Source organism: Xyrauchen texanus, chromosome 13, assembly GCF_025860055.1.
Source record: "Xyrauchen texanus isolate HMW12.3.18 chromosome 13, RBS_HiC_50CHRs, whole genome shotgun sequence".
Taxonomy (NCBI): domain Eukaryota; kingdom Metazoa; phylum Chordata; class Actinopteri; order Cypriniformes; family Catostomidae; genus Xyrauchen; species Xyrauchen texanus.
Genome location: NC_068288.1, coordinates 28,541,152 through 28,567,449, shown reverse-complemented (window position 1 = coordinate 28,567,449; position 26,298 = coordinate 28,541,152). Strand labels below are relative to the sequence as shown.

Sequence of the window (26,298 nt, the reverse complement as noted above, 5' to 3'; positions counted from 1 at the left end):
CATAACTTTGAAGCTATGAAACTATGCACGTAAAGGCAGCATAAAATTAATCCATACAACTCAATAGTGGCTCAATAGTGGTTTAATCCATGTATTCAGAAGTGATCTAATGGGTTTTGTGCAAGAACAGACCAAAATGTAACTCCTTTTTCACTGTAAATCTTGCAATTGCAGTGTCTAGGCACAATCGTGAGTTCAAGCTTGATTACACTTTGTAATGCTTGACACATGCAGGGACGGATTATGACTTACGAAGGCCCTGGGGCCAATTCCAAGGGCCCCCCTCCACCCAAAAGTTGTTGAGCGGGGGTTCACCAAACTAGATTGTGCACCCTTAAAGCCCAGGGCACCCCCGGGTCAAGGGTCCCCTGGTTGTCAAGGGATCCTGGGCACTGGCCCCATTGGCCCAGTCGGTTAGCCATCATGCGAAGAGCGCTAGATGGCTCTAGAAAGTGTAATTGAGCTTAAAATCATGATCACCAAGGAGACAGCTGATGACAAGATTTAGTGTGAAAAGGGAAATATATTTTGGCCTGTTATCAGCCAAAACCCATTTGATTGTTTCACTAGAGTCTTATGGATGACTTTAATGCTGCCTTTATGTGCTTTTTGGCACTTAAAAGTTTTGGACATCATTCAATTGCATTGTATGGATCTACAGAGCTGAGATATTCTTCTAATATTCTTCATTTGTATTCTGCAGAAGAAAGTCAGTCATACACATCTGGGATCAGTGGGATGGAATGAGCAGGAGTAAATAATGAGATAACTTTTTTTCTGTGGACTATTCCTTTAATGGAGAAAGATTATTTTTGGCAGCAGAATGGTGTAGTTATGTCATCCACCAACAGTGGTTCACTGGGCCATGCTAACTAGCCAAACCTTATCCCTTTTTCTAATTTCAAAACCATATTTGAAAGTATATGAGATGGGTCACTATGGAAATCAGTTGTTGTTGTGCCACAACTAACAGCCAGCCTATGGTAACTGTCTCAGATTTTATTGTTCAGGATATTTATTTTTTGATTTATTTTACGAAGGTCAGTATGTATGCTACAAGTTGCAACTAGTGGGTTTGTAACTCAAAGCAGCTCTGTAGTTCAACTCAATAGTTATCTGAAGTGGAGCAACAGCATGAGAACTGGGTCTGAATAAGGACTAGACGTTGCCCATATTCCATTCTGGATTTCATGAAGCCTTCTCTTTTATCTCTGTCTTTCAACTCTAGCTCTTTCTCGCTAGCATGGGTGGTTTGTGGGGAGGAAAGTGTGATGTCAATGTGAGGTTCAATCATATTTTACAAGGAAACCAGAAGCCAGCTCATGGTGAGCAGCCGTACAGTAGAGGCTAAAGAGTAGAAAAAACTCTCAGTCTGGAAAGCAGCTAATACCACCATGGCTAGAGGCAATGTCAGCTGGGATGGGATCCCCTGGGATGAAAACCACACTGTGTTCTTGTACTATATCGGGCTAAGTTGCTTTATGAAGCAGATGATTTTGATTATCCAAGGTAAAATTGCTTCCTTCTACTGATCATGTGTTTCCCTGCTATCTATCTATGATAAATGGTTTGCACTTATATAGCACCTTTTTAAGCCTTAATGGTATTCAAAGCGCTTTACACTGCATCTCATTCACCCATTCACACACACACACACACACACACACACACACACACACACACACACACACACACACACACACACACACACACACACACACACACACACACACACACACACACTCATACACCAATGGTGGCAGAGCTGCTATGTATGCCATTGGGAGCAACTTGGGGTTCAGTGTCTTGCCCAAGGACACTTCGGCATGAGGAGTCGTGTGGGCCGAGATTCAAACCACCAACCCTGCAATTAGTGGCTGACCCGCTCTACCAACTGAGCCACAGCCACCCCTATCTATCTATTGTATATATATACACAGGTGCTGGTCATATAATTAGAATATCATCAAAAAGTTGATTTATTTCAGTAATTCCATTCAAAAAGTGAAACATGGATATTATATTCATTCATTACACACAGACTGATATATTTCAAATATTTCATTTAATTGTGATGATTAAAACTGACAATTAATGAAAATCCCAAATTCAGTATCTCCGAAAATTAGAATATTACTTAAGACCAATACAAAAAGGATTTTTAGAAATGTTGTCCAACTGAAAAGTATGAACATGAAAAGTATGAGCATGTACAGCACTCAATACTTAGTTGGGTCTCCTTTTGCTTGAATTACTGCAGCAATGCGGCATGGCACGGAGTCGATCAGTCTGTGGCACTGCTCGGGTGTTATGAGAGCCCAGGTTGCTCTGATAGAGGCCTTCAGCTCTTCTGCATTGTTGGGTCTGGTGTATCGCATCTTTCTCTTCACAATACCCCATAGATTTTCTATAGGGTTAAGGTCAGGCGAGTTTGCTGGCCAATTAAGAACAGGGATACAATGGTCCTTAAACCAGGTACTGGTAGCTTTGGCACTGTGTGCAGGCGCCAAGTCCTGTTGGAAAATGAAATCTGCATCTCCATAAAGTTGGTCAGCAGCAGGAAGCATGAAGTGCTCTTAAACTTCCTGGTAGACGGCTGCGTTGACCTTGGACCTCAGAAAACACAGTGGACCAACACCAGCAGATGACATGGCACCCCAAACCATCACTGACTGTGGAAACTTTACACTGGACTTCATGCAACGTGGATTCTGTGCCTCTCCTCTCTTCCTCCAGACTCTGGGACCTTGATTTCCAAAGGAAATGCAAAATTTACTTTCATCAGAGAACATAACTTTGGACCACTCAGCAGCAGTCCAGTCCTTTTTGTGTTCTGACGCCGTGTCTTGTTCAAGAGCGGCTTGACACAAGGAATGCGACAGATGAAACCCATGTCTTGCATACGTCTGTGCGTGGTGGTTCTTGAAGCACAGACTCCAGCTGCAGTCCACTCTTTGTGAATCTCCCCCACATTTTTGAATGGGTTTTGATTCAAAATCCTCTCCAGGGTGCGGTTATCCCTATTGCTTGTACAATTTTCTACCACATCTTTTCCTTCCCTTCGCCTCTCTATTAATGTGCTTGGACACAGAGCTCTGTGAACAGCCAGCCTCTTTAGCAATGAACTTTTGTGTCTTGCCCTCCTTGTGCAAGGTGTCAATGGTCATCTTTTGGACAGCTGTCAAGTCAGCAGTCTTCCCCATGATTGTGTAGCCTACAGAACTAGACTGAGAAACCATTTAAAGGCCTTTGCAGGTGTTTTGAGTTAATTAGCTGATTAGAGTGTGGCACCTGGTGTCATCAATATTGAACCTTTTCACAATATTCTGTGAAATATACTGATTTTGGGGTTTTTCATTAGTTGTCAGTTATAATCATCAATTAAAAGGAATGAACACTTGAAATAAAACAGTCTGTGTGGAATGAATGTATACATTATCCAAGTTTCAATTTTTGAATGGAATTACTGAAATAAATCAAATTTGTGAAGATATTCTAATTATATGACCAGCACCTGTATATACAGTCTATCTATCTATCTACTGTATATATATATATATATATATATATATATATATATATATATATATATACATACAGTCTATCTATCTATCTATCTATCTATCTATCTACTGTATATATACTGTATACAGTACTGTGCAAAAGTTTTAGGCACTTGGGAAAAATGCTCCATAGTGAAATAATGCCATAAATATATTTCATGTATCAATTAACGTCATACAAAGTCCAGTAAATATAAAAAAGCAAAATAAATATTTACTGTGACCACCCATGCCTTCACAACAGCACCAATTATCCTAGGTACACCTGGACAATGTTTTTCTTGGTTGATGGCAGATAGGATGTTGGAGAATTTGCCACAGTTTGTCTATCTATTTTGGCTGTCTCAATTGCTTCTGTCCTTTATTGTAATCCCGGACTGACTAAATATTCAGTGTGGGGGGTAGAATAGAATCTTCTATTCCATTTGCAAAATAAATGTTTAGGAGTCTAAAATATAAGCTTCCTATTCACACACTAAAGCTGAAAATATAAATAACTGTCTGTAACAAACTTCTCACAAGGAGGGAAGGAGGACACAGGAAATAGGGGGCTTTGAATCACAGGTAAGGATTTTTAATTAATCAACTCTCACTCTTTACAGCTTCCAAAATAACACAACATCTTTTTAGCTTCACAACATCTTTTTAGCTTCACAACATCTTTTTAGCTTCACAACATCTTTTTAGCTTCACAACATCTTTTTAGCTTCACAACATCTTTTTAGCTTCTCATCTGGTCTCTATGTGTCAGACTCTCTCTGCTGACTGGAGGTTCCGTGGCTGTTTTTATGCCGTTCTCCCCGTGCTCACTGAAATTAGAGACAGGTGTTATACATAATTTAGCTCAGGTGCAAGCTTTCTCCACCGGACGAGCGCTTGACCATGCCCCCGCTGCCACACTGTCTTAAGACATGTTTTTGCAAAGCATATTATGTGCCTAAGACTTTTGCACAGTACTGTGTATATAAACTGTATATATTTAGTAAATAAAGGCATTATATCCTGAAACTCGTACGTTTAGAGTTGTGGTGGTGTTTAAAGACTTCAGTAGCTAGTGTAAAAAGGCAAGGAATGCTTAATGTTCTTTAATGGCTTTGTTTACAGCCATGGTGCACTTTAATATATCTGAGAGGAGGATACCAGTCCATCCAGATTGTTTTATTGTCGCTGTGCTTGGTCAAACTTCAAAGTACTGTTCGAATTTTTCAAAGTAAACATGGCATATGTAAAATGCTTTGTTAAAAAAACAGTGGTTTATGTACAAGGAGACAGAATTGTTTAAAGGTCTGTAGATGGCTTGGGGTGCAGGCAAAAAGAAAATAATTAGAATCAACTGTTATTGTGCTGCCCGAAAGTTCTAGATTGGTACTTTCCAGTACTTTGTGTTGAGAAATAAGTGTCATATACAACCCCAATTCCACACAAAACAGTTGAAACCGTATGGAAAATGCTAATAAAAACTATGCAGCATTGAAAGCACTACAACTACACACAATTTGATGTTTTACTATGTAAATGTACTATTTATTTATTTTATTTTTTATACACTCATTTGAAATTACATGATTGCAACACGCTCCAAAAAAGATGAGACAGTCAAGTGTTTACCACTTTGTAACATCTCTGTTTCTTCTTATAACACTTTTTAAGTGTTTGGGCACTGAAGACACAAGTTTGTTAAGTTTAGGAAACGAAATTTCCCTCTTTTCAGTCCTGCACTCTCTGCTCACACCTTGTAATCCAGGTAGAACATTTTTGGAATTGTCTTGCTGAAAACTTTCCAGGGACGTCCCTGAAAAAGATGGCAACTGGATGGCAGCATATGTAGCTCCAAAAGGTGTAAATATCATTCTGTATTAATGGTGCATTACTGAAGTGTAAGTTACTCATGCCATGGGCACTGACACACCTCCACACTATGACAAACACGTTTTTTTTTTACCCTGACGCTTGGAAATTCCTTTTCCTCTATGGCCCGGAGAATGTGACGGTTGTTTTTTCAAAAACTATTTGAAATATGGACCCGTTGGACAACAAAACAGATTCCACTGTTCCACTTTCCATCTCAGATGAGACCGAGCCCAGGGAAGTCGTCTGTGTTGATGTATTGCTTCTGCTTTGCATAGTGAAGACTTAATGAAGCGCACAATACAACAATAAATGCCCAGAACAGTTGTGAAGCTGAAGATGCATAATGGATGCATGAGGGAAAATTCTGCTTGCTCAACTTAATAAACTTGTGTCTTCAGTGCCTAAATGTTTAATGAGGGTTATGAGAAGAAATGGTGCTGTTACACAGTAGTAAACATTTGACTGTCACAACTTTTGTGGAGCTTGCCGCAATGACGTGATTTTAAATATGTTCATATTTATACAAATAACTACTTTATGTTTTTCTTTGCAGTTTCCATTCTGTCCCAGCTTTTTCTGAATTGGTGTTGTAGAAAATTCTGAGGTCAAGTCCTTTTATATTAAAACCCTTTTCATATTAAATAAAATAAAATTAAAGCATCTAATAGTTGAACATTGTGTAAGCAGTGTTGCTCTGTGTTGCTCTAAAAACATTGCTCTGTTTGTTTGAGCAGTCCATCCAGCCTGACACTGCAATGCTGGTGTGACCAGTGGTGTGATTTTGGGATGCGACTAGCTGTTTGTACAAGCAAAGGTAGACAGAGAAACTTTTCTGGAATCTGTTGGAACATATAATTTTTTTATTACATTTTTTAAATGTTTGTCAGTTAAAAGCATAACAAAAACACTTAAAGTACAATTTTTTACATTTCCAGAAGTAAATTAAGACATTGTTTAGTCTTTATGAACCACCTATTTGATATTGTCCAAACATGATTTTTCTGTTTATCTTTTTTCAGGTTTAGCAAATTTCTGGGAGATTTTACAGCATTTTATCTACTTCAGCTTGGGTTAAAGACACAAATACACATTTTGAGATATCCAAGATAATGAAAATAAAAAAATATTTTACAAATCTAGTCTCCAAAATGCATGTGCCAAGTTCTTTGAAATGTTATATTTGTAAGCATGTTTATTTATATACACATTGTTCAAAAACCTTTGCTCTAGTTTCAACATAATATTATGATTTTATATTTTCGTTAATCTTGAATACATGAGGGTGTACATATTTTATATATACAGTATATATATATATATATATATATATATATATATATATATATATATATATATATATATATATATATATATATATATATATACTATATATAGTTTCAAATTGTACAAATATTTATTAAAACTATTATGACTATTATGACTATCTGAAACATGAAAATTGTGAAGTGTTTTGAGGGTTTGCATTTGACATCCCGAACCAGCCTTTCCATGAAAAACTTTGTCATGAAAAGATTGTACTTAATTTGATAGTGTCTAGGGGTCCACTCTAACATAATTTCTTGTTTCATGGTTTTCTGTTATTTTATTCTTGGTTTACACCTATAAACATTGTGAAAGAATTATGATGACATGGCCATTATTCATTACATCTATGCTTCTCTTTTATGTGTCTGATTTCTCATTGCATGCTCTAAAGATGAGTGCAATACACCACTATGAGTTGGTGTCTTGGCAATACATCATGGTATCCCATAAATTATGATACTCTCATATTATTGCTTCTCATCGCACACTTTTACAGGCTGGTTTTAGTTAAAAAGAAAAGAACAACATGGTAAAGTAGAGCTGAAATTTAATGGCAAACCTCAATGAACTACATGTGAGATCTCTGAGAGGATGTGACCTTGCTTTGAGTTTATTATTAAGTGTAGCAGGAGATCAAGCATGATTGTTTGCAATGGATTCAACAATCAGACTGGAGTCTGTGGCTTGCGCATACCAGACATTTTGACAACAGGAAAGTAAATTGAATCTGCCTCTATTTCTTTCTTTTTTGCTTTGGAGGCTCTGTGTGTTTTTCAGGTATTTGTTTCAGGAGCTCATAAATCTTGGCAACAACCTCACGTTTACAGTTTGATAGATTTGGATTGACCTAAGCATGAAACTTTTATTGACAAAGGTTCATGACATTGTTTCAGATATAAATAATTTTTTGCTGTCCACAAAGATGGTGAATTTCCATTCTTTCCTGGAGAGAGAGATTCCAATACGCCATAACCCCTTTAAATATCAGTTTTACTCCTTCATATTTCTGCTGGAAAAAAGAAAACAAAATTTCCTCTGGAAAAGTGTGTTGGTGAACTCAGTAGCTATGAGATTCCTGTTGCCAACTTTCCTCTGTTTAAAATTCCCAAAGTCTGTAGTTATACCATCCTACTCTCTCTGCCTTTTCCCACTTTGAGTAATAGACTTTTTTACTGTAAAAAAGAAAGTACTCCTTTCTTTTTACTGCTACAGTTTACACTATTAAATATGAGTACATATTAGTAAATGTGGGTTTGTGCAAGATTTTAGAGCCTGCAGATAGACAGCAAACATGGTGGAACAAACGTGCTATTCACAAGGATTAAAGATGGAAAAAACTGGGTTGGTTAGAGGGGGAAATAAGTCCCGCTTGGACCAATGAATTACTGCACAAGTCCAGAGTGCCAATAAGAGAAAAAAAGAGAGGAAGAACCAAAAGCCACCGTCCCTCTTCACACAACATTAGTGTTTTTCCACCTTTCTGAAGTAAGGGATATTTTTAGACTCTGTAACTGAATGGTTTTTCTTTCTGATACTGAGGCTGTAACAGTCCATGCATGGAGGGGAGGAAAACACTGGGTAAATGCACATCAATGTTAACAAGGTACATACCAATAAACTAAAAGCTACAACAATTACAAAACTGCCATTCTGACGCTGCATTTTAGATTGTACTTTTAATTTAAAGATTTAAAACAATAAAATAAAGCCAGTAAAATAGTACAACCACCAAACATTTGCTCCTTTTTTAAAAAGTTTATCACATCATGCCCCACCAAGAGCGAACCACATTATAGTGACCACGAGGAGGTTACCCCATGTGACTCTATCCTCCCTAGCAAACTGGCCAATTTGGTTGCTTAGGAGACCTGGCTGGAGTCACTCAGCACGCCTTTCCCATGGAATCTTCAGAAAATGATGTTAGGTTTACTAAGCTCCAGAATAATGTCGACACCACTCAGAATTATTTGTTGAGTTATTATTAAAAGTGCAGCATAAACTCAATAACTTGTGTCGCAAAAAGAGCGTCAGATTAAGTAAATTCAAAACAGAACTTCACAAGAAGCATCTGTTTATTTCAATGAACAATATTTGCTGAGATCAGGAATCACTTTCATCAGTGTGCTTTTGTTACGTTCCTGTGTTGTCTGCCCTTTGTTCTCGGTTTCACTATCACGATTATTTCACGTTTCCTTGTTATCCGCTCCGTATTTTTCATCTCACCCGTCACCGATCCTGATCCATGTCACGTTTTCCCTGTTGTCCGCCCTGAGTCTCACTGTCCGTGTGTTAAACTACATTTCCCACAATTCCCGGCCTCCCTCACTGCCTGCACTCATCATTGTTTCCACCTGTGTCTCGTTCAGTCTCCACTTTGTCTGTGTATTTAAACCCCGGTTCTTTGTGTAGTCTCTGTCGATTGTTTTTCGTTTCTTGCATGTTGTCAAGCCTGGTCCGTGTTCCCTCCCCGAGTTCAGAGTTTGTTTCATCGTGTTTATATCTGTTTCGTGTGCATCAGTTTCCTGTTTTCCCCTCGTGGACTTTCATTTGTGTTTACCTTTTGTTTCTTATTTGTTTATCTTTAATAAACACCGCGTTTGGATCCGCACCTCTGTCTGTCTTGTCCTGCTTTCACACCCAGCATAACAGCTTTTGATATTATGAACTAAAAATTTACATTATTAATACAACATTTGTTAATCTTGGTTAATCTTATTTTGTATATTTACCAGTGTTCACTATTAGTTCATGTTAGTTCATAATGCATTAACTAATGTTTACAACTTTAAATGTTAGAAATGTGTCTGTATACTTTTTTTAAAAGCAAGCAACCCAATTGCCTTCAAATTTACATTATAATTGGAATCAAGTAAACAAACTCGTTTGAATCAAGTAAAGTGGAATTGCATGTAGAAAAAACAATGACTTCATTCAAACTAAGAATCGCAAAATATTAATGAGGTTAAGTCAGCAAATTGGTTTAATTTGAAATAGCTGTTAGTGTTATTGAGGATACACTCTCCAATGTAGCATTTCAATTTACTATCCTGTCTTGAGTTAGGTTTAGGCTAGAAATGACAAACGTTCTCTGTCAAATTTTTCCTTGTGGCTTCATGAGACCATATGTCAACACACACGTAGTTGGCCTTGTGTCTGCAACTGAACTGTACAGGGCATTTGCGAGACATGTGTGATTCCTTTATGTGTGGCGCTCTTGTGTCAACTATCTAACACTGCTTTGATTATATTCACAAAGCTAAGAAATCTCCCTTGAATTATAATAACACAAAGATGCCTTTTCTTTGTGTGCATGTCTATGCATCTGTACAGCCAGAGAGAGAGAAAGAGAGGAAATAGAATTGAAAATAGAGAGAGAGAGAGAGAGAGAGATGGGGGAGGAGGATGCCGTTTTGTTACATCTGGAAGAGCTTTTTTGTTGGGGGATTCGTCTCGTTTTGGAATATATCAGCTTGTCATTGCCAAAACCAAGCCTCTGAGGTTTCCCCCATCTTGACTTTTAAGCAAACATTTGGAGGAGAGACAGAAAAAAAAAATGAAAAGGGAGACAAAAAGTCCTTCACCACTATCCTTGCTATTGCTGGCAGGATCACAAAGGCTATTTTGTTGAAATGGAGGGGCATCGTGAAATAGGAGTGACCTTGTACATTCTTATTTTATTTTTTTACATGTCCAGGCTTTCACAAAGACACACAAAGAGAAAGAGAGTTAAGATCGATTTAGAGAATTTTATGGATACATTATCTGTGTATATAGGACATTTTCTCATTTTGAATGATAATGTTCTCCAATATTACACTGTGAAAAGTGAGTTTGTTGGCATAACCTAAAGTCAGTTTGATTCAAATATTTTAAATAATATTTTTGCCTTGAATCAAGTTAATCTGTTAAATTATAGGTTACTACGCACATACAGGTTGCATGTGCTTAGTGTACACTGTAAAACATGTTTGTCAGAGAACATAAAACATGTGCTTCATGTGGTAACATCTAAATTAACTGGCTTTATTCAAGGCAAAAAAATGACTGAATATGAATAAATTAAACTGGATACATTAGGTTACCAACGAAAGTCATTTTAAGGGTCTGGTCAAGTAGAAATAGCACTTTAAGTTAACAACTGCAACTTTACGGTATAAGTACTGTCTATCCTGTATGTGTGTGACTGTCTATATGTCTGTTCACAGTGTTATTTTATTAGTCATTTATATAAACGCCTACTGTTTTTTTACAGGTGTGTGTCGGTCTCCATTAGGAATGTCTGTAGGACAGATTTTAGATGAAGACATCTCAGCTTCCAGTCAGTGGTCTGACTCCACAGCAGCAAAATATGGCAGGTATGAGCACACACTCATTCCACACTCACAAAGATAGTTTTCCATGAGCCACAGTGCAGGTTATCTTAGTGGGAGAAAACTACATCTGGGGAAATGTGTGTGGCCTCCTTCATGCCTCACTGCAATGATGTAATTACTTTAAGCCTCTCCATATATAATGCTGCCACATTGTCACTGAATCTACGTCTTCCCATCAACTCATTCTTCTTCAGCCAAAATGAACAGTTTTATGATTGAGCCAGAGGCCAAAAGATCAATCCTGAGAGGGATAACTGTAAATTAAGCTGGCGTTTTGTTTTTTCTCCATGAACTGCATTTCAGAATTTTCTTTGTGTCTGTATTTTTTCCAAATTCTGTGCAAAGATACAATGCTACATAAAAGCCAAACTTACATATGCCAGCTCTGACTCACCTCAACCCCTTTACTCTCAAAAGCGGCTCTCAATGTGATGCTGCATTGGGTTCTGTGTTAATGTAAAGTAGCAACAATGCATCCTTAAACTTTGTTGTTGTCTTGACAAAGTATATATTTTTTCATTTCATATTTTCATTCATAATTCCATGGTTCTATATTCATAAATTTATATTCACAAGGTTAGTTGAATAACACAGTTTCAGCCATTGTAATTTACATGTGTATGCATTATTAGATTGGACTGTGAGGAGGGAGATGGTGCATGGTGTCCTGAAATCCCAGGAGAACCAGAGAATATGAAAGAGTTCCTGCAGATTGATCTCCGTTCTCTGCACTTTATCACTTTGGTGGGCACTCAGGGTCGTCACGCAGGAGGCATCGGTAATGAGTTTGCTCAGACGTACAAGATCAAATACAGCCGTGATGGCAGCCGCTGGATCTCCTGGCGGAACAGGCAGGGCAAACAGGTATGCACCACAAACAGAAGTCAACATCTATCCACATGTGCAAATTCATCTAGTCAGTATATACCCATATCTGACCTATATCTGAATTTGGGTCAATGTCAATCAGTTTTTTGTCCTGATCTATTACGTTATTGAAAATTTTTAATTCTCCAAAAAAAAAAATACACCTCTGCTATGATGAAAATGTTTTCAAATTCTGGTTTTAATGTACATTTTATAATTTTTCTAGGACTTTATGGGTTAGTTCACCAAAAAATAAAAATTATCCCATAATTTACCCCATAATTATCCCATAATTTACTATTCATTTTGGGGTGAACTAACCCTTTAAAGGCAAAATGTCAAAAACTGGTGTTACCACCAAAAAGAAGTGTAACCGTCCTGTAAAATAAATTAATAAATTGATTAAAATAAAAGTCTCATTAATAGCTAAAATCCTTTCTTCAAAGAAATTCTGGCATAAGTAGTTTGTAACAATATTTTATTATTTATTAAAAAAGTTTAAAATAAAAACTTTATTAAAATGTATTAAAATATATAGTGAAACTATTTTGTTTTAAAAATACTGTTATACTCTTAATGTTTAAAAAAATATACTCCACTTATCCCTCTCCTCAGATGATTAGCTCGATTGGGGGCTGGGCATTTGTAGGCTTTTCCCTGCCTCTCTAGGGCTGGAGAGCGGGATGAGGGGAGGGAAAAACAAAACAAGAGGAGAGGGAAAGGGCAAGGGCAAGGGCATGGTGGAGCAACAGTGAGAGAGAGAGAGGAGAGAGAGAAAAAAACTTGCTCGCCTGTTCCCAGACAAGCCGTCGCCTGGTCCTCGATCACTCCTCCACCCTCTGGCGGATGACAGCCGCTCCGGAGCCAGTCCTCCGACCCCTGGTGGATGGAACACCCCTCCGTGTTTTGGGAACTCCTCCGCCCCTGGCAGCGGCTCCACCGCTCCAGGCGGCTGGAGCAAGCTCCTCCTCCCCTCACGGATGGCGGCCGTTCCTCCACATCCAGGCGGCCGGCAGCAACTCCTCCATCCCCTGGCAGATGGCCATGGCTGCTCCTTTGGGTGAATGGCAGTGGCGAGGACTTCACGACAGCACATCCCTCCTTCCCTGGTTTCGGCACCAATCTTACATGGCTAAAATGGGAAAGGAGGAGGCAGGAACCGGCTAAACAATCAAAGTAATATTAACTTAAACAAAAAGACTCAAATACATAAACGCACAAATGGCAGCAGCATGTGGCTCTCTCTCTCCCAAACTGTCACATTCCGCTGCACTTATCCTCTCCTCGGCTGATTAGCCCAATTGGGGGCCAGGTGTGTGTAGTCATGGCCCAGCCCCGCCCCTCCTCCTCATCACAAACATATCGGGTGAAATGTTTTGAACATTAACTAAGATTAATTGTGCTATATATATGTTAATTTGAACTGTTGCGTTAACTAATGCTAACAAATACAGCCTTATTGTAATTCTTACCTTTTTTTTTTTACCTTATTATGTTTGACTTTTTTTTTTAAATCAGTGATTACTCAAGGTGAATATTTATGAGTAGGCCTACTCCAAGGGGCAAGGAAAGTATTTTAACCCTTAAATGCATGGTCATTTTCCCAAATACTCTTACATATTATTAAAGAGATACTGCAACAAATCAGGCCAAATAAAGAACAGGATTCATTATTTTCACATTGAAATTTCATGAGATGCAACTGGCGGTCAATAACACATTGCTACAAATAACTCATAATCTACACGTGTAAGCTATGTGTAATTTATGTGTACCTTATGTGTATTTTCACAGGCACTTGTTGAGTCTAAATAGATGCACAACTTATATTAGTTCAGAAGTACACCCAAATGACAATAGTCATATCATTTTGTTTATATCATTAAGTTTACTTCGATGTTGTTTCTTCATCATATAGCAATGTCAAATGTAAATAAAACACAGAAACAACAGCGCCACCTTGAGTAAGTAATTGCATGTATATTATGCACTATAGGTGTACACGCATATAATATTCACCATAGTTAATAAGTCATTTGTGCGCAAAAAAAAAAAAAAAAAAGGCACCCTATACATTTTTGGTACATAAAACATAATAATAATTAAAAATAATATTTCTTTTCTTAGAGATAGACTGAGGAATACTAAAGAGGTGTGGGCACAACTCTAAAACACATGTGTTGAGATTGTAGACATCGTGGTGTCCATGTTGGTTTCATAATTATTTTATTTTTGTATTTATTTACAGGTTAAGTAGATAAAAAAAAATAAAAAATTCTCATTTTATCACCTCGGACAACCTTATTTGTCAATGACCCATGTACATACAGCTCTATTTTTGTCCAAAAAGTACAACATAAAATACATGTTCTGTTGTGAAGGAGATTGAGGGGAACAGGAATGCCTATGACATTGTGCTAAAGGACTTGGAGCCGCCCATCATCGCACGGTTTGTCCGCTTCATGCCCATTATCGATCATTCCATGAACGTTTGCATGCGTGTGGAACTGTACGGCTGTGAGTGGCTTGGTAAGTAAATAATAAATGTATGCCTTATATTGGATTCCCTCTTTTGTTTGCTTATTGTATTTAGTGCTATATGTTTAATGCTGCTAAAATCGATCTGTGCTTACCTAAATTTGTAACACTGCCTCTCAGTGGCCGAAGCTGGAAGTGCAGTTGAACAAATGGACTGTTAGACACTTGTGAGTAGGGATGGCACCGATCCGATACCTGGATCGGTATCGGGTCAGATATGGCACTTTTCCACTGCATGTTACGGTTCGACTCGCTTCAACGCTACTCACTTTACTTTTCTAAGCTTGCATTTCCACTGCAGTTTAGTGCCTCCTCAGCGTGGGTGGGATTATATGCTGATTGTCATAGTTGCGCCGCCTCTACTGCCGTGACATCATCTTAAACACGACACAAACTGACCAAAACAATAACACGACCGCTAGTTGTTAGCTACTAGCTCATTGTGCTGCATAAAGCAGTTGTTGCATGGTGATTTTACACAAGTGTAACAGTTAAATTGGCCTGGTTGTTTTAGAAGCAAGCTTCCAGTAACTGGTCAACTAAATAAAGTGAAGCTCTCAAGCAGAATATAGAGCTAACATAACAAAACGTACCATCCTCCATCGTGGACTCCAGCTGTGGCTGAGTCCAGGGCACTCTCCCTTCCATTACTCACCAGTTTAGATAGCATCCATTTGGTCAAACCACTTTTCCTTGATGATTCTGTAGTCACTTTTAAGTTTTTTTTAACTTCTTCCTACACTGTTGGTAGGTCCGGTGGTAGCCGTGCGCGGCCAACAGTTGAGACACTTCCTCAGATACATTTTGGTTTTGCTCATCGCTAACGAGTGGACCGTCTGTACCTTGTTTATTGACCATGGCGTGATTTTGCGCACAGCCATTTCTTTTTTCACAATTCGAAAGTCACGTGAACAATTGATACTGCTTTCACAATTTCACAATTCGAAAGTCACGTAACCAAATGATACTGCTTTCGTTGTTACTAACTTTAAAACTAGCGGGTTGATGTTGCATGTCGGATATCCAGTGACGCTGGTAGTGAGGATTCTCCCTGACCAATCAGTGATCTGCAGGATTTTGACGTCATATTTTGTATTGGCTTGGCTCGCTTGGAACCTGGACCGAGGTGATACTAAAAAAATTATCAGGTACCAGGTACTATCCACAGTGGAAAACCCCAAAAAAGTGAGCAGAGTCGAGTTGAGTCAAGTTGTACCGTGCAGTGGAAAAGCCCCGATACTGGCATTTTTACCCAGATTGGGTATCGGTCCGACGAGCCCGATCAAAATTCGATACCGCATGTTTGGTCATTGACATTAATGTCAAGCTAATACTGTAAATAACCTTCAAATCACTATTAAACTAGTCCATATTACTCCTGCAATATAACAAGGAGCCCACCCCCACCCCCAACCCCAACCCCAGCGCCGGACTTTGAAATAAAAGCCTTTACAATTACAACTGAAAACTATTACCAATGTATAGTAAAATTATTATTATTATTATTATAAATTACAATAAAACAAATTGGGTTCCAAAAATTACTGTCATGTTCCATTTTTATCATTGCAACGTTGTTTGAGAAATGTTCTCATTGTGTCCACGTATAAATGTAAGATGTGAGAAGGCTTTGGCAACATTCAGCGACCGCAAGATGACGCTCAAGCCACATTTGTTTATTACAGATGCCATTGCAACACACAACTTGATTACCCACTATTTCTTCCTGTTCTTGTATATGTTATGAGTAATATTTTTCATTAATCACACAAAAAGCCTCAAAATAAAATAACAAATAATGTAATACAATTTATAATATTGTTCATATTTAGCATTGTTTTTATAAGTTATGTTATATAAATAAATAAATAAATTATAATCAACATGTCAGTGTGGCAGGGCGGAGGGCGGGGCCGGGTCGTGATCCTACACACTCGGTCCCGTATTAGGCTAATCAAGCCTCCCGAGAGGGATAAATGTTGACTGCAGATGATTGTGCGGGAGAGAGAGAGGGATAGTTTACGGACATGTCCGTCATGTTTGTGTTTGTCCTTTGGTTCAGTTTATTATTAAAATATTATTTATGTTGAAAAGCCAGTTCTCGCCTCCTCCTTTCCATTGATCCCTTTACACTGGTGCCGAAGCCCGGGAAGGAGGAGGGATGCCCGTCACGGAGTCCTCGACACTGCAGTCCACCCAGGGGAGCGCCGCTGCCGCCATCCACCGAGGGAGGGAGTAGACCGACCGCCCGGAAACGGTGAATGGCCTCCGTCCACGAGGCTAGTGGGGACTGGACTCCCCGACCGCCTGGAGCGATGGAGCCGCTGCCAGGGGGGGAGGAGAGCCCTGCCATCCCCCAGAAGTCCCCACGAGTCGCCGAGAACATGGAGGGGCGTTCTTTCCGCCGGGGTTCGTGAGTCTGACTCCGGTCTGCCCGGGGAGAAGCGGCTGTCGTCCGCCTGAGAGGGTGGAGTAGTGATCGAGGACCATGCGACGGTGTATAGGAGAACAATTTTTTTTCATCGCTCTCTCTCCTTTCTCTCTCTCTCTCACTGCCACTCTGCGTTGGCCTTTTCCCTCTCTTTTAAATTTTACAGTGTTTTTTTGGGGGTACTACACTGTTACAGGAAGTACCCCCCCAGTTTAATTATTTCTGTTTCCCTCCACTTGTCCCCTCCCTCGTCCAGGTAGACGGGGATGACCTGCCGGCAGACGGGGCTTAGGGCACGCCCTCCCCCAGGGAAAGGGGGGGTGTACCTCATGCTGGGGGCTGAGAGCATAAAACAAAACAGAAGAAAACAATCAAGAAATCACTCTACAAAGGACTACAAAACTAACAGGAACTAAACAATAATTTCAACATAAAAGACAAGACAAAAAACAGGGAATATGTGACAGTGGTATTGTGATTACTGTAATTGCTCTACATGTAGCATATAGGTCTCACAAATTAACATAAAAACATAATGCCAAAACTGAATTGCTGGTATTCGTTAATTTGAACAATGAAACAATTAATATATTACATCGGTACATTTGACACATATTAACTCCCAAACTATAGGTTTTGTTTCAATATTTACACATTTAATTTAGCTGAAACAGAAATTAAAAGCAATACTCACATATCCTCAAGGAATCACAACAGATCTGCTTCAGACGGCCCAACTGTTAGTTGAAATTTTAATGGAAATTCGGACTTCAGGACAGTGATGTGTACATTATGTTGTACAGTGGTAGTCAATGCAACGTAAAAACGACTTTGGTGTCAGTGACTTTTTTTCAGTGACTCGTAACAATGATAAAACAACAACGTTGTGACAGAGTGGTGACAACATTCATCACACAATGTAAAATTGCCAACCCGATCTCATGAACATTCGTACATAATTTACGAGTTGACTTTCCGTATGGTTTCGCACAATGTATTTCACATAAACTCGTACGACTTAATCACTTGCAAATTCCCGGATGTCTAATGCGGAATTAAACACAATGTTTCATGCACGAGGCGTTAAGGACATACTTATTAATATTATGCCCTTTCCCAAACCCCTTTTCTAAACTTAACCTATCAGTAGAATGTGTAAACATGATAGGAAGCTGTTGTGTGTGACAGAAGCAAGTAATTGTTGCGTATTAGATGGAAACGATGCCAAGCGACATCATTGGCTGTAGTGAATGTTTAGAAAATGTAGAAAGTCATATGAATCCTGATGATTTTGCTGTGAGAGTGTGCTGCAACTTGCCAACATTTTGGCCACATCGTCGCAACGTCGGTAGATGGTTGGCAACGTTGAGGCAACGTTCTGTGTTTGCTGGGTATACTAATAAAACAAATATTTATTAAATAAATAAATAACAGAGAGAGAGAGAGAGAGATCTGAAACCATCAAAAGTCCAGAAACAAGCTAAAATGTGTAGAGAGAACGTCTAGATTACGTATGTAACCTCCGTTCCCTGATGGAGGGAACGAGACGTTGTGTCAGAGAAGCGACACTAGGGGTCTCTCTTGAGCGCCGATATTCACCTCTGGACTATGAAAAAAGGCCAATGAGAGTTGGCAACCAGTATTTGCATGTCCCGCCCCCGGACATACGGGTATTTTAGCGGCGCAAATACGGGAGTTCATTCAGGATTTTTCTGAGGAGCCGGAAATGGTCCGGCCACAACAGCAACGTGGCAGGGGAGACACAACGTCTCGTTCCCTCCATCAGGGAACGGAGGTTACATATGTAACCTAGACATTCCCCTTCTGTCGCTCTCTCCACGTTGTGTCAGAGAAGCGACGCTAGGGGTCCACTTATAAAAGTGCCATGCGCTGAGCCGTGTACGTGAACTGCTGATACAGGAGCGAGCAGGTATTCTTACGTGCAGGACGACCAACTGTATCAGGCTGCACGTACCCTTCCCCAATGCCCCATTTAAGCCATCAGGATTCCTTATCATTACCCTGGAGGGGAACAAGGTGCTGGCTGCCAACCTGGGAACGGGCCAAGCCTGGCCGGGCCTCTTTTCTCTCTATGTTTCTCGCATAGAGCAACTAAGGCCGGGGCCCTTACACGTATTGAGGGAAGGGGGTCTTAGCCCTTATTCAGGGCAGAGAAGACCCTGCGGAGGCCACGCCTACCCGAGAGGGGAGGCAAGTTTAAGTGGCAAAACCATCAGAGGCCTGCTTAGGGCCTATGTGGAAAAGTCGGTGCGGTGGTGGATCCAGCCTCATAGAGGGGGGAACATAGAGCACGGCAGCTGAGGCAGCCATGACTGCCTAAGGGAAACACGGGAGTCAGCTCGCCAGAGGGGACAGAACCGTGGTGTTACACACAGGGGGAGTCCGAAGGAGGCCTTACCTGTGGAGCACCTATACCAGTACGAGGTAGCTTGCGGTACCCGCAGTGGTTTGGGTCAGCGAGTTCCTCCGCTGAACTGCGACCCACGAGGGCTAGGGAGGAATCGACCAGTGTCCCAAACCTGAGATCTCCTGGGAATGAAGGCGCACTGTTTCCCCTGGTTAGGGGGAAGGGCGCTAGGTGCAAGCGATTCACCCGGTCAGATCGTGGTCGTGCCACCGAGTTCTACGGGCTCGGTACCTGAGAAAACACGGGACGATACTGACTCAACTCGGAGATTGTAGAATCTCGCAAAAGTGTTAGGTGTTGCCCAGCCCTCTGCTCTACAAATGTCTGTTAGGGCAGTGCCCCTAGCCAGTGCCCATGAGGACACAACACTCCTGGTGGAGTGAGCTCGGACCCGCAAGGGGGGGGGGCACGGCCTGGGTGTGATAAGCCAGGGAAATGGCGTCGAAAACCCAGTGGGCGAGTCTCTGCTTGGAGACAGCTTTCCCTTTCTGCTGTCCCCCAAAGCAGACGAAGAGCTGCTCAGAGCGTCGCTAACAGAGAACGCATGCAGGTCCCCGACCCTCTTGATGGAAGTGAGCACGATCAGCAGGGCAGTCTTGAGAGAGAGGGCCCTGAGTCCAGCTGAGTCAAGCGGCTCGAAGGGGGGTCTCTGGAGTCCCGTAAGGACGACCGAGATATCCCAGGAGGGGAACAGGTTAGGCCGGGAGGGAGTTATCCTCCGGGCACCTTTTAGGAACCTGACAATTAAGTCGTGCTTACCAAGAGACTTGCCGTCTATCATGTCGTGGTGGGCCGCGATAGCAGCGACGTATACACTGAGAGGGTGGAGGGGGACAGCCTCCTCTCCAGCCTCTCCTGAAGAAACACGAGCACTGACCTAACTGCGCACTTCTGCGGGTCTTCGGCTCGGGAAGAACACCAGTCCGCGAACAGACGCCACTTTAGAGCGTAGAGATGCCTGGTAGAGGGGGGCTCTGGCTTGATTGATTGTATCTATGACGGTCGGTGGTAGGCCGGCTAGATCTTCCGATCCCATCCAAGGGCCAGACGTGGAGGTTCCAGAGGTCTGGGTGCGGGTGCCAGAGCGTGCCCCGTCCCTGAGAAAGAAGGTCCTTCCTCAGGGGAATTTGCCAGGGAGGGGCTGTCGTGAGGAGCGTGAGGTCTGAAAACCAAGTCCGGGTAGGCCAGTAAGGGGCTACCAGAATGACTTTCTCCTCGTCCTCCCTGACCTTGCATAGCACCTGTGCAAGAAGGCTCACTGGGGGGAATGCATACTTGCGCAGCCCCGCAGGCCAGCTGTGTGCCAATGCATCTGCCCCGAGGGGAGCCTCTGTCCGGGCATACCAGAGCGGGCAGTGGGAGGTTTCTTGGGAGGCAAACAGGTCTACCTGAGCCTTGCCGAACCGGTCCCAAATCAGCTGGACTGACTGGGGGTGGAGCCTCCACTCTCCGCCAGGCAAGCTTTGTCTTGACAGCGCATCCGCTATCACATTGAGGTTGCCGGGGATGTGAGTGGCGCGCAGTGACTCCAGTCGCTGCTGACTCCAAAGGAGGAGACGACGGGCGAGCTGTGACATGTGGAGGGAGCGTACTCCGCCTTGGCAGTTTATGTAGGCTACGACCGTGGTGCTGTCTGTCCTGACTAGGACGTGTTTGTTCCGAATTAACGGGAGAAACTTCTGCAGGGCCAGAAAAACAGCCAGCAGCTCTAGGCAGTTGATGTGCCAGCGCAGCGGGCCTCGGTTCCACCGGCCTGCGGCTGCACGCCCATTGCATAAGGCGCCCCAACCCAATTTGGAGGCGTTGGTTGTGACCAGAGCGCATCGGGACACCTGCTGCAAGGGTACTCCTGCCCTTAGGAAGCAGAGGTCTGTCCAGGGTTTGAAGGTTTGGCGGCAGGCAGAGGTAACTTTTATGTTGTGCGTGTCGCGGCGCCATGCTCGTCGCGGGACTAGAGTCCGAAGCCAGTGCTGAAGTGGTCTCATATGCATCTGCATGGCCGCCGCTGAGGATGCCATATGCCCCAGGAGCTGTTGGAAAAGTTTTAGCGGGACCATGGTGCCTGGCTTGAAGGAAGCGAGGCATTTCAGCACTGACTGAGCATGCTCGTTGGAGAGACGTGCTGTCATTGGGACTGAGTCTAACTCCAGACCGAGAAAAGAGATGCTCTGGACCAGGGAGAGCTTACTCTTTTCCCAGTTGACCTGAAACCCCAAACAGCTGAGGTGGCTGAGCACCTGGTCTCTGTGTGCGCATAGTAACTCTCGGGAGTGGGCCAGTATGAGCCAGTCGTCGAGGTAATTGAGTATGCGTATGCCGGCTTCTCGGAGCGGGGCAAGAGACAGGCCGAAGGGGAGGACTTTGTACTGATACGCCTGGCCGTCGAAAACGAACCTTAGGAAGGGGTGATGTCGAGGGCGAATTGAGACGTGGAAGTACGCGTCCTTCAGGTCTACCGCTGCGAACCAATCTAGATGCCGGACGCCAGATAGAATTTGTTTCTGGGTGAGCACATGCCCGCGGAACCAATTAAGCCCGGGGAAGCATAGCGGACCTTCTTGCGTCAGGCTCAGACTGGGCGGAGACCCGAAGGTGGCGGCCCAGGCGAGTTATCCACATTCGGCGCCGCTGTTACGCTCTCCGATGCAGCGGTGATGTCATCATCCAATGCCGGGGAGCTCGAGGGACCGGCGGTAGGCTGTTAAGCGGACCGCACTAATCCCGAGCTCGGGGGAAGCAGGCAAGTGTGCCGGGGAGGCGGGAGGTTTTCGAGGGGATTTACCCGGCGAAAGCGTCCTGTTATTCTCCCCAGATCGTTCTCCATCGCCTGCGGCGCCTGCCTCAATCCCGTAGGTAGGAGGCGAGGTGCGGGGGGCGGCTGAAATGGCTCTCTCTCACTACAAGAGAAAGCAGAGATCGCAACGCTGCCGCAGTTATGTTCTCTCTCTGAAAACATAACCCATTGGAGAGCATGCTCATCTCGAGCCTGGACGGAAACAAGCAAGCGTGCCGGGGAGGCGGGGGGTTTCGAGGGGGTTCACCCAGCGAAACGGAGCCCATCACTGTCCCCAGATCGTTTTCATTGCCTGCGCCCCCTGCCTCAGTCCCGTAGGAAGGAGGCGAGGCGCGGGGGACGGCTGAAGCGGCTTTTTCTCACTACAAGAAAAAGCCTACGACCGCAATGCTGTCATGGCTATGTTCTCGTACTGACAACATAGACCATTCATAAAAACGCTGCCTGCGTGTGATCGCAACCCAGGAATGCAAGGCAGTTTTTATGGCCGTCAGAGGTGGGGAGAATCAACGCATCCAGAAACTACACAGAGGCGGAAAATCATCTTTAAAAAGACGCGTCCTGAGAAGGACGTTCAACGCCGCTGTGTTTTGCTCTTTTAGAGCGAAATTCACTCTTTTAGAATAACTCTTTCGAAGTTGTCTGCGCTGTCGGCGTCCAGGGCAAGAATGCACAGCCGTGCACCGAATGAGAAAGCCGCTGTTGTGTGCCGTCAGATCCAACAGCATGCAGAGCGTCAGAGGATTAAACAGGAACTTGGTGTGTAACTGCATGCACGACCATCGGCTCCGAAGAAATTTTCTGAATGAACTCCCGTATTTGCGCCGCTTAAATACCCGTATGTCCGGGCGCGGGACATGCAAATACTGGTTGCCAACTCTCATTGGCCTTTTTTCATAGTCCAGAGGTGAATATCGGCGCTCAAGAGAGACCCCTAGTGTCGCTTCTCTGACACAACGTGGAGAGAGCGACAGAAGGGGAACTGGCTTCATTTCTACTGAGGACTTTTCACATGCTCTTATGTAATTAGTTTTTGTTTTATGATTTTATAATGAAATAATGTATTGTTTGAGGTTTTTGTTTCTTTACACAAAGAGTACTCCCAATAAGTTCCACACAGTTAAGTGTAGATGTTATAAACTCATTAAGAAAAACAACATCGGTATCATATCGGGATCGGGATCGGCCGATACTAATATTTAAGCTATCAGAATTGGATCAGAAGAGAAAAAGTGTTCCATCCCTACTTGTTAGCTGCATTTTTTGTTGTCAATGATATAATACAGTCTACAGGAATTCATATTTTATTAGGATAATTCTAACCCCTAACCCAAGCCTCAACCCTACACCTAACTGTTAGTTTAGTTAAAATCTAATTTTAGAGTGTAAATGCAACTTCATAGTCACTCACCTGTTTATGTGATTACTTCCTGGTTCCCATGGGACCAGAACCCATGTCTCTGAGGCTGACCTCTCAATGCATGTATACTTGTTAATTGTGAATTTACCATACATTGTATTCCGTTACTACACACATAATTGTCTGTATTTTAAACATTAACAATCTCACTTTTTAAACTTCTATTGATTGGTCAGGGTTTTTCAACAGACTATTATAAAAGACATGTGAGATATCTGAATTCTGTTGTGCACTGTAGTTTGCATTTTGATAATAGATTTATTGTCAATGTGGTATGACATATGACAAAAAGTCAGTTTTGTCCCTGGACAATGGTTTGGTTAAATAAATTGGTGGAGGAAACATTTTAACAACTTTATTTAGTTGTACCTAAATAAATATACAACATTAGAAAAATACAAAATGTCCTCTAATGGTCAAAAGCCTAACAAAAATTGTAAAACTGTAGTGTTCTCAAAAATAATTTTCTGTATGAAAAACTACAGTGATGCGTTGTCATTATGGAAGCTGTAATTCCAGATAAAATGTAGATTATTTTGTAATGACAACTGTAATATCTTGAATTAGGATGAATTTGCATTATATATCAGAGTACAGAACCTCATCTAAAAATTATATTTTTAAGCATGAGTTAATGATGTCCTGTGACTTTTTCCAGATGGCTTGGTTTCATATAATGCTCCACTTGGCCAGCAGATGACTCTCAATGGACAGTATATTTATCTCAATGATTCTGTGTATGACGGAGCCATGAGTTACAGGTCAGTACACTTTTAAATAACCTTGAGAATAAATAAGCAAGATACTTAAAACAAATTACACAATTTATATTCACAGTTCAATAATTGTCACATACATAATGGTACACTTCTGTAGAAAGGCAGTGAAATGAGTTGTCTGGCAAGAAATCAATCAATCACACTGATTCAGAGTTAGTCATTTGAACTGACTTGTTCACCTGATCCCTGATCCCAGATCAGTTACACAATACTGACAGACTAACTAATCTACAGATGCTTTGTTATTGCGTGGTTGTTATGACAACAACAAGGCGCCAGGATGAGGAGAGAGTCACAGTGGTTTCAAAATGTTCACAGGATAATTTGACTCATTGCTCCCTGAACAATACCTTCCATGACACAGTGCGAAGTGTGTGTGTGTGTGTGTGTGTGTGTGTGTGTGTGTGTGTGTGTGTGTGCGTGTGCGTGTGTGCGTGTGTGCGCGCGCGCGTGCGTGCGTCTGTGTGTCTGTGGAACATCAATGCCAGCAGAAGACCGCAAATTAAAACCCCACACATTCATTCATCTTCCACAATAGACTGTTGTCACTGCTGGGGAGAAAAAGATACAGATACATTCCAATGTAGGCTAATGCAGCCATCTAGTGGTGATATAGCATGAAGAGTGCACATTCTGAAATATTCAGGTATTCATCAAAAACGTATTTGGACACTTAAAGGAATTGTTCAACCCAAAATGAAAATTCTCTCATAATTTACTCACCCTCATGCCATCCCAGATGTTTAGGACATTCTTTCTTCTGCTGAACACAAACAAACATTATTATTTAAAGGGGTCATATAATGGTACATGCACTTTTTCAAGTTGATTGTACTGAAATGTGTGTTGGCTGTGCCTGTACACAACCATCCTATTATGATAAAAATCCATCCAGTGTTTTTGTTTTAATCTCCTTATATATTTTCCCCTGCCTCAAATCGAGCCATTCGACCGTGTGACGTCACACGGTCGGACGCCCCTCCCAGGATTGTTGATTGACAGCAGTGTTTCAACCTCGCTCGTGAGCGAGCTGTCAATCATAGTCCGTCATCATTGTTGATGCACTGGAGCAGAATGGCGCCTAAGCGATTGTGGTTTTCTGTTCTTCGGTGTAATAACGAACACAGCAGTCATTTTGATGTTCCTAAATCTGAACCGCTGAAGACGCAGTGCTGCCCAGAAGACTGCCCAAAGACGACTTTTTTTTCTTAGGCGCAATATATTAAAAAGCCCGGATGAGTACTAATTAGTTGAGCTAGTAAAATAACGAAATTATAGTTTTTCAGTAAAAAAAAAAAATATCTATGTAAAGAGATATATTAAAATAAAAAGTGCTTAAAAGTGCACAACTCTTCTTAAGTGGAAGAAATATTTTTCCCCCTTACGTGCAACCTATTGGAAAGCGCGGATGAGTCAGTTGGGATAGTAAAATAACGAAATTATAGTTTTTAAGTGGAAAATAGTATTTATGTAAAGAGATATATTAAAATAAAAAGTGCACAGCTCTTCTTAAGTGAAAGCTAAAAAAAAAAAAATGCTTCACGTGTCGTGCAACCTATAAAGCGCCGACGATGGGTTGGGTTAGTAAAATAACGAAATTTTACTAACCACCCCCCCGACGATATCATCGTCCATCGCGATGTTTTACTGTCAACATCGTCAACTGCCAATTTAGGGGACATCGCCCAACCCTAGAGAGGACGCATGTGCAACAATCCTAGCTGGAGTACAGCTGATGCCAAGGCCATGAGACCGAGCATTCTTTGAAATCGTTTGACGGGGGCGTGCGCGCCCGTTCTGAATGATGTTGCAAGGCGTCGAATAGAGAGCGCGCGCTCTGATGAGAGGCGCGCTGTCATCTGCACTGAGTCTAGCACTATTCCCAGAAAAGAGATATTCTGGCTGGGGGATATCACGCTCTTTGCAAA

At 41.9% G+C, this 26,298-nt stretch overlaps 1 protein-coding gene across 3 annotated transcripts in view; it reads left to right on the top strand.

Annotated features, from left to right (window-relative positions):
* The window catches only part of LOC127654393 (discoidin domain-containing receptor 2-like), a 64,236-nt gene that overhangs the window by 20,726 nt on the left and 17,212 nt on the right, over positions 1-26,298 (top strand). For all 3 annotated transcript variants that reach the window (XM_052141545.1, XM_052141546.1, XM_052141544.1), the window contains exons 3-6: positions 10,993-11,095; positions 11,746-11,977; positions 14,362-14,509; positions 24,250-24,352. In XM_052141545.1, coding sequence (XP_051997505.1) covers positions 10,993-11,095; positions 11,746-11,977; positions 14,362-14,509; positions 24,250-24,352 — 586 coding nt within the window. The remainder of the gene's footprint in view (positions 1-10,992; positions 11,096-11,745; positions 11,978-14,361; positions 14,510-24,249; positions 24,353-26,298) is intronic.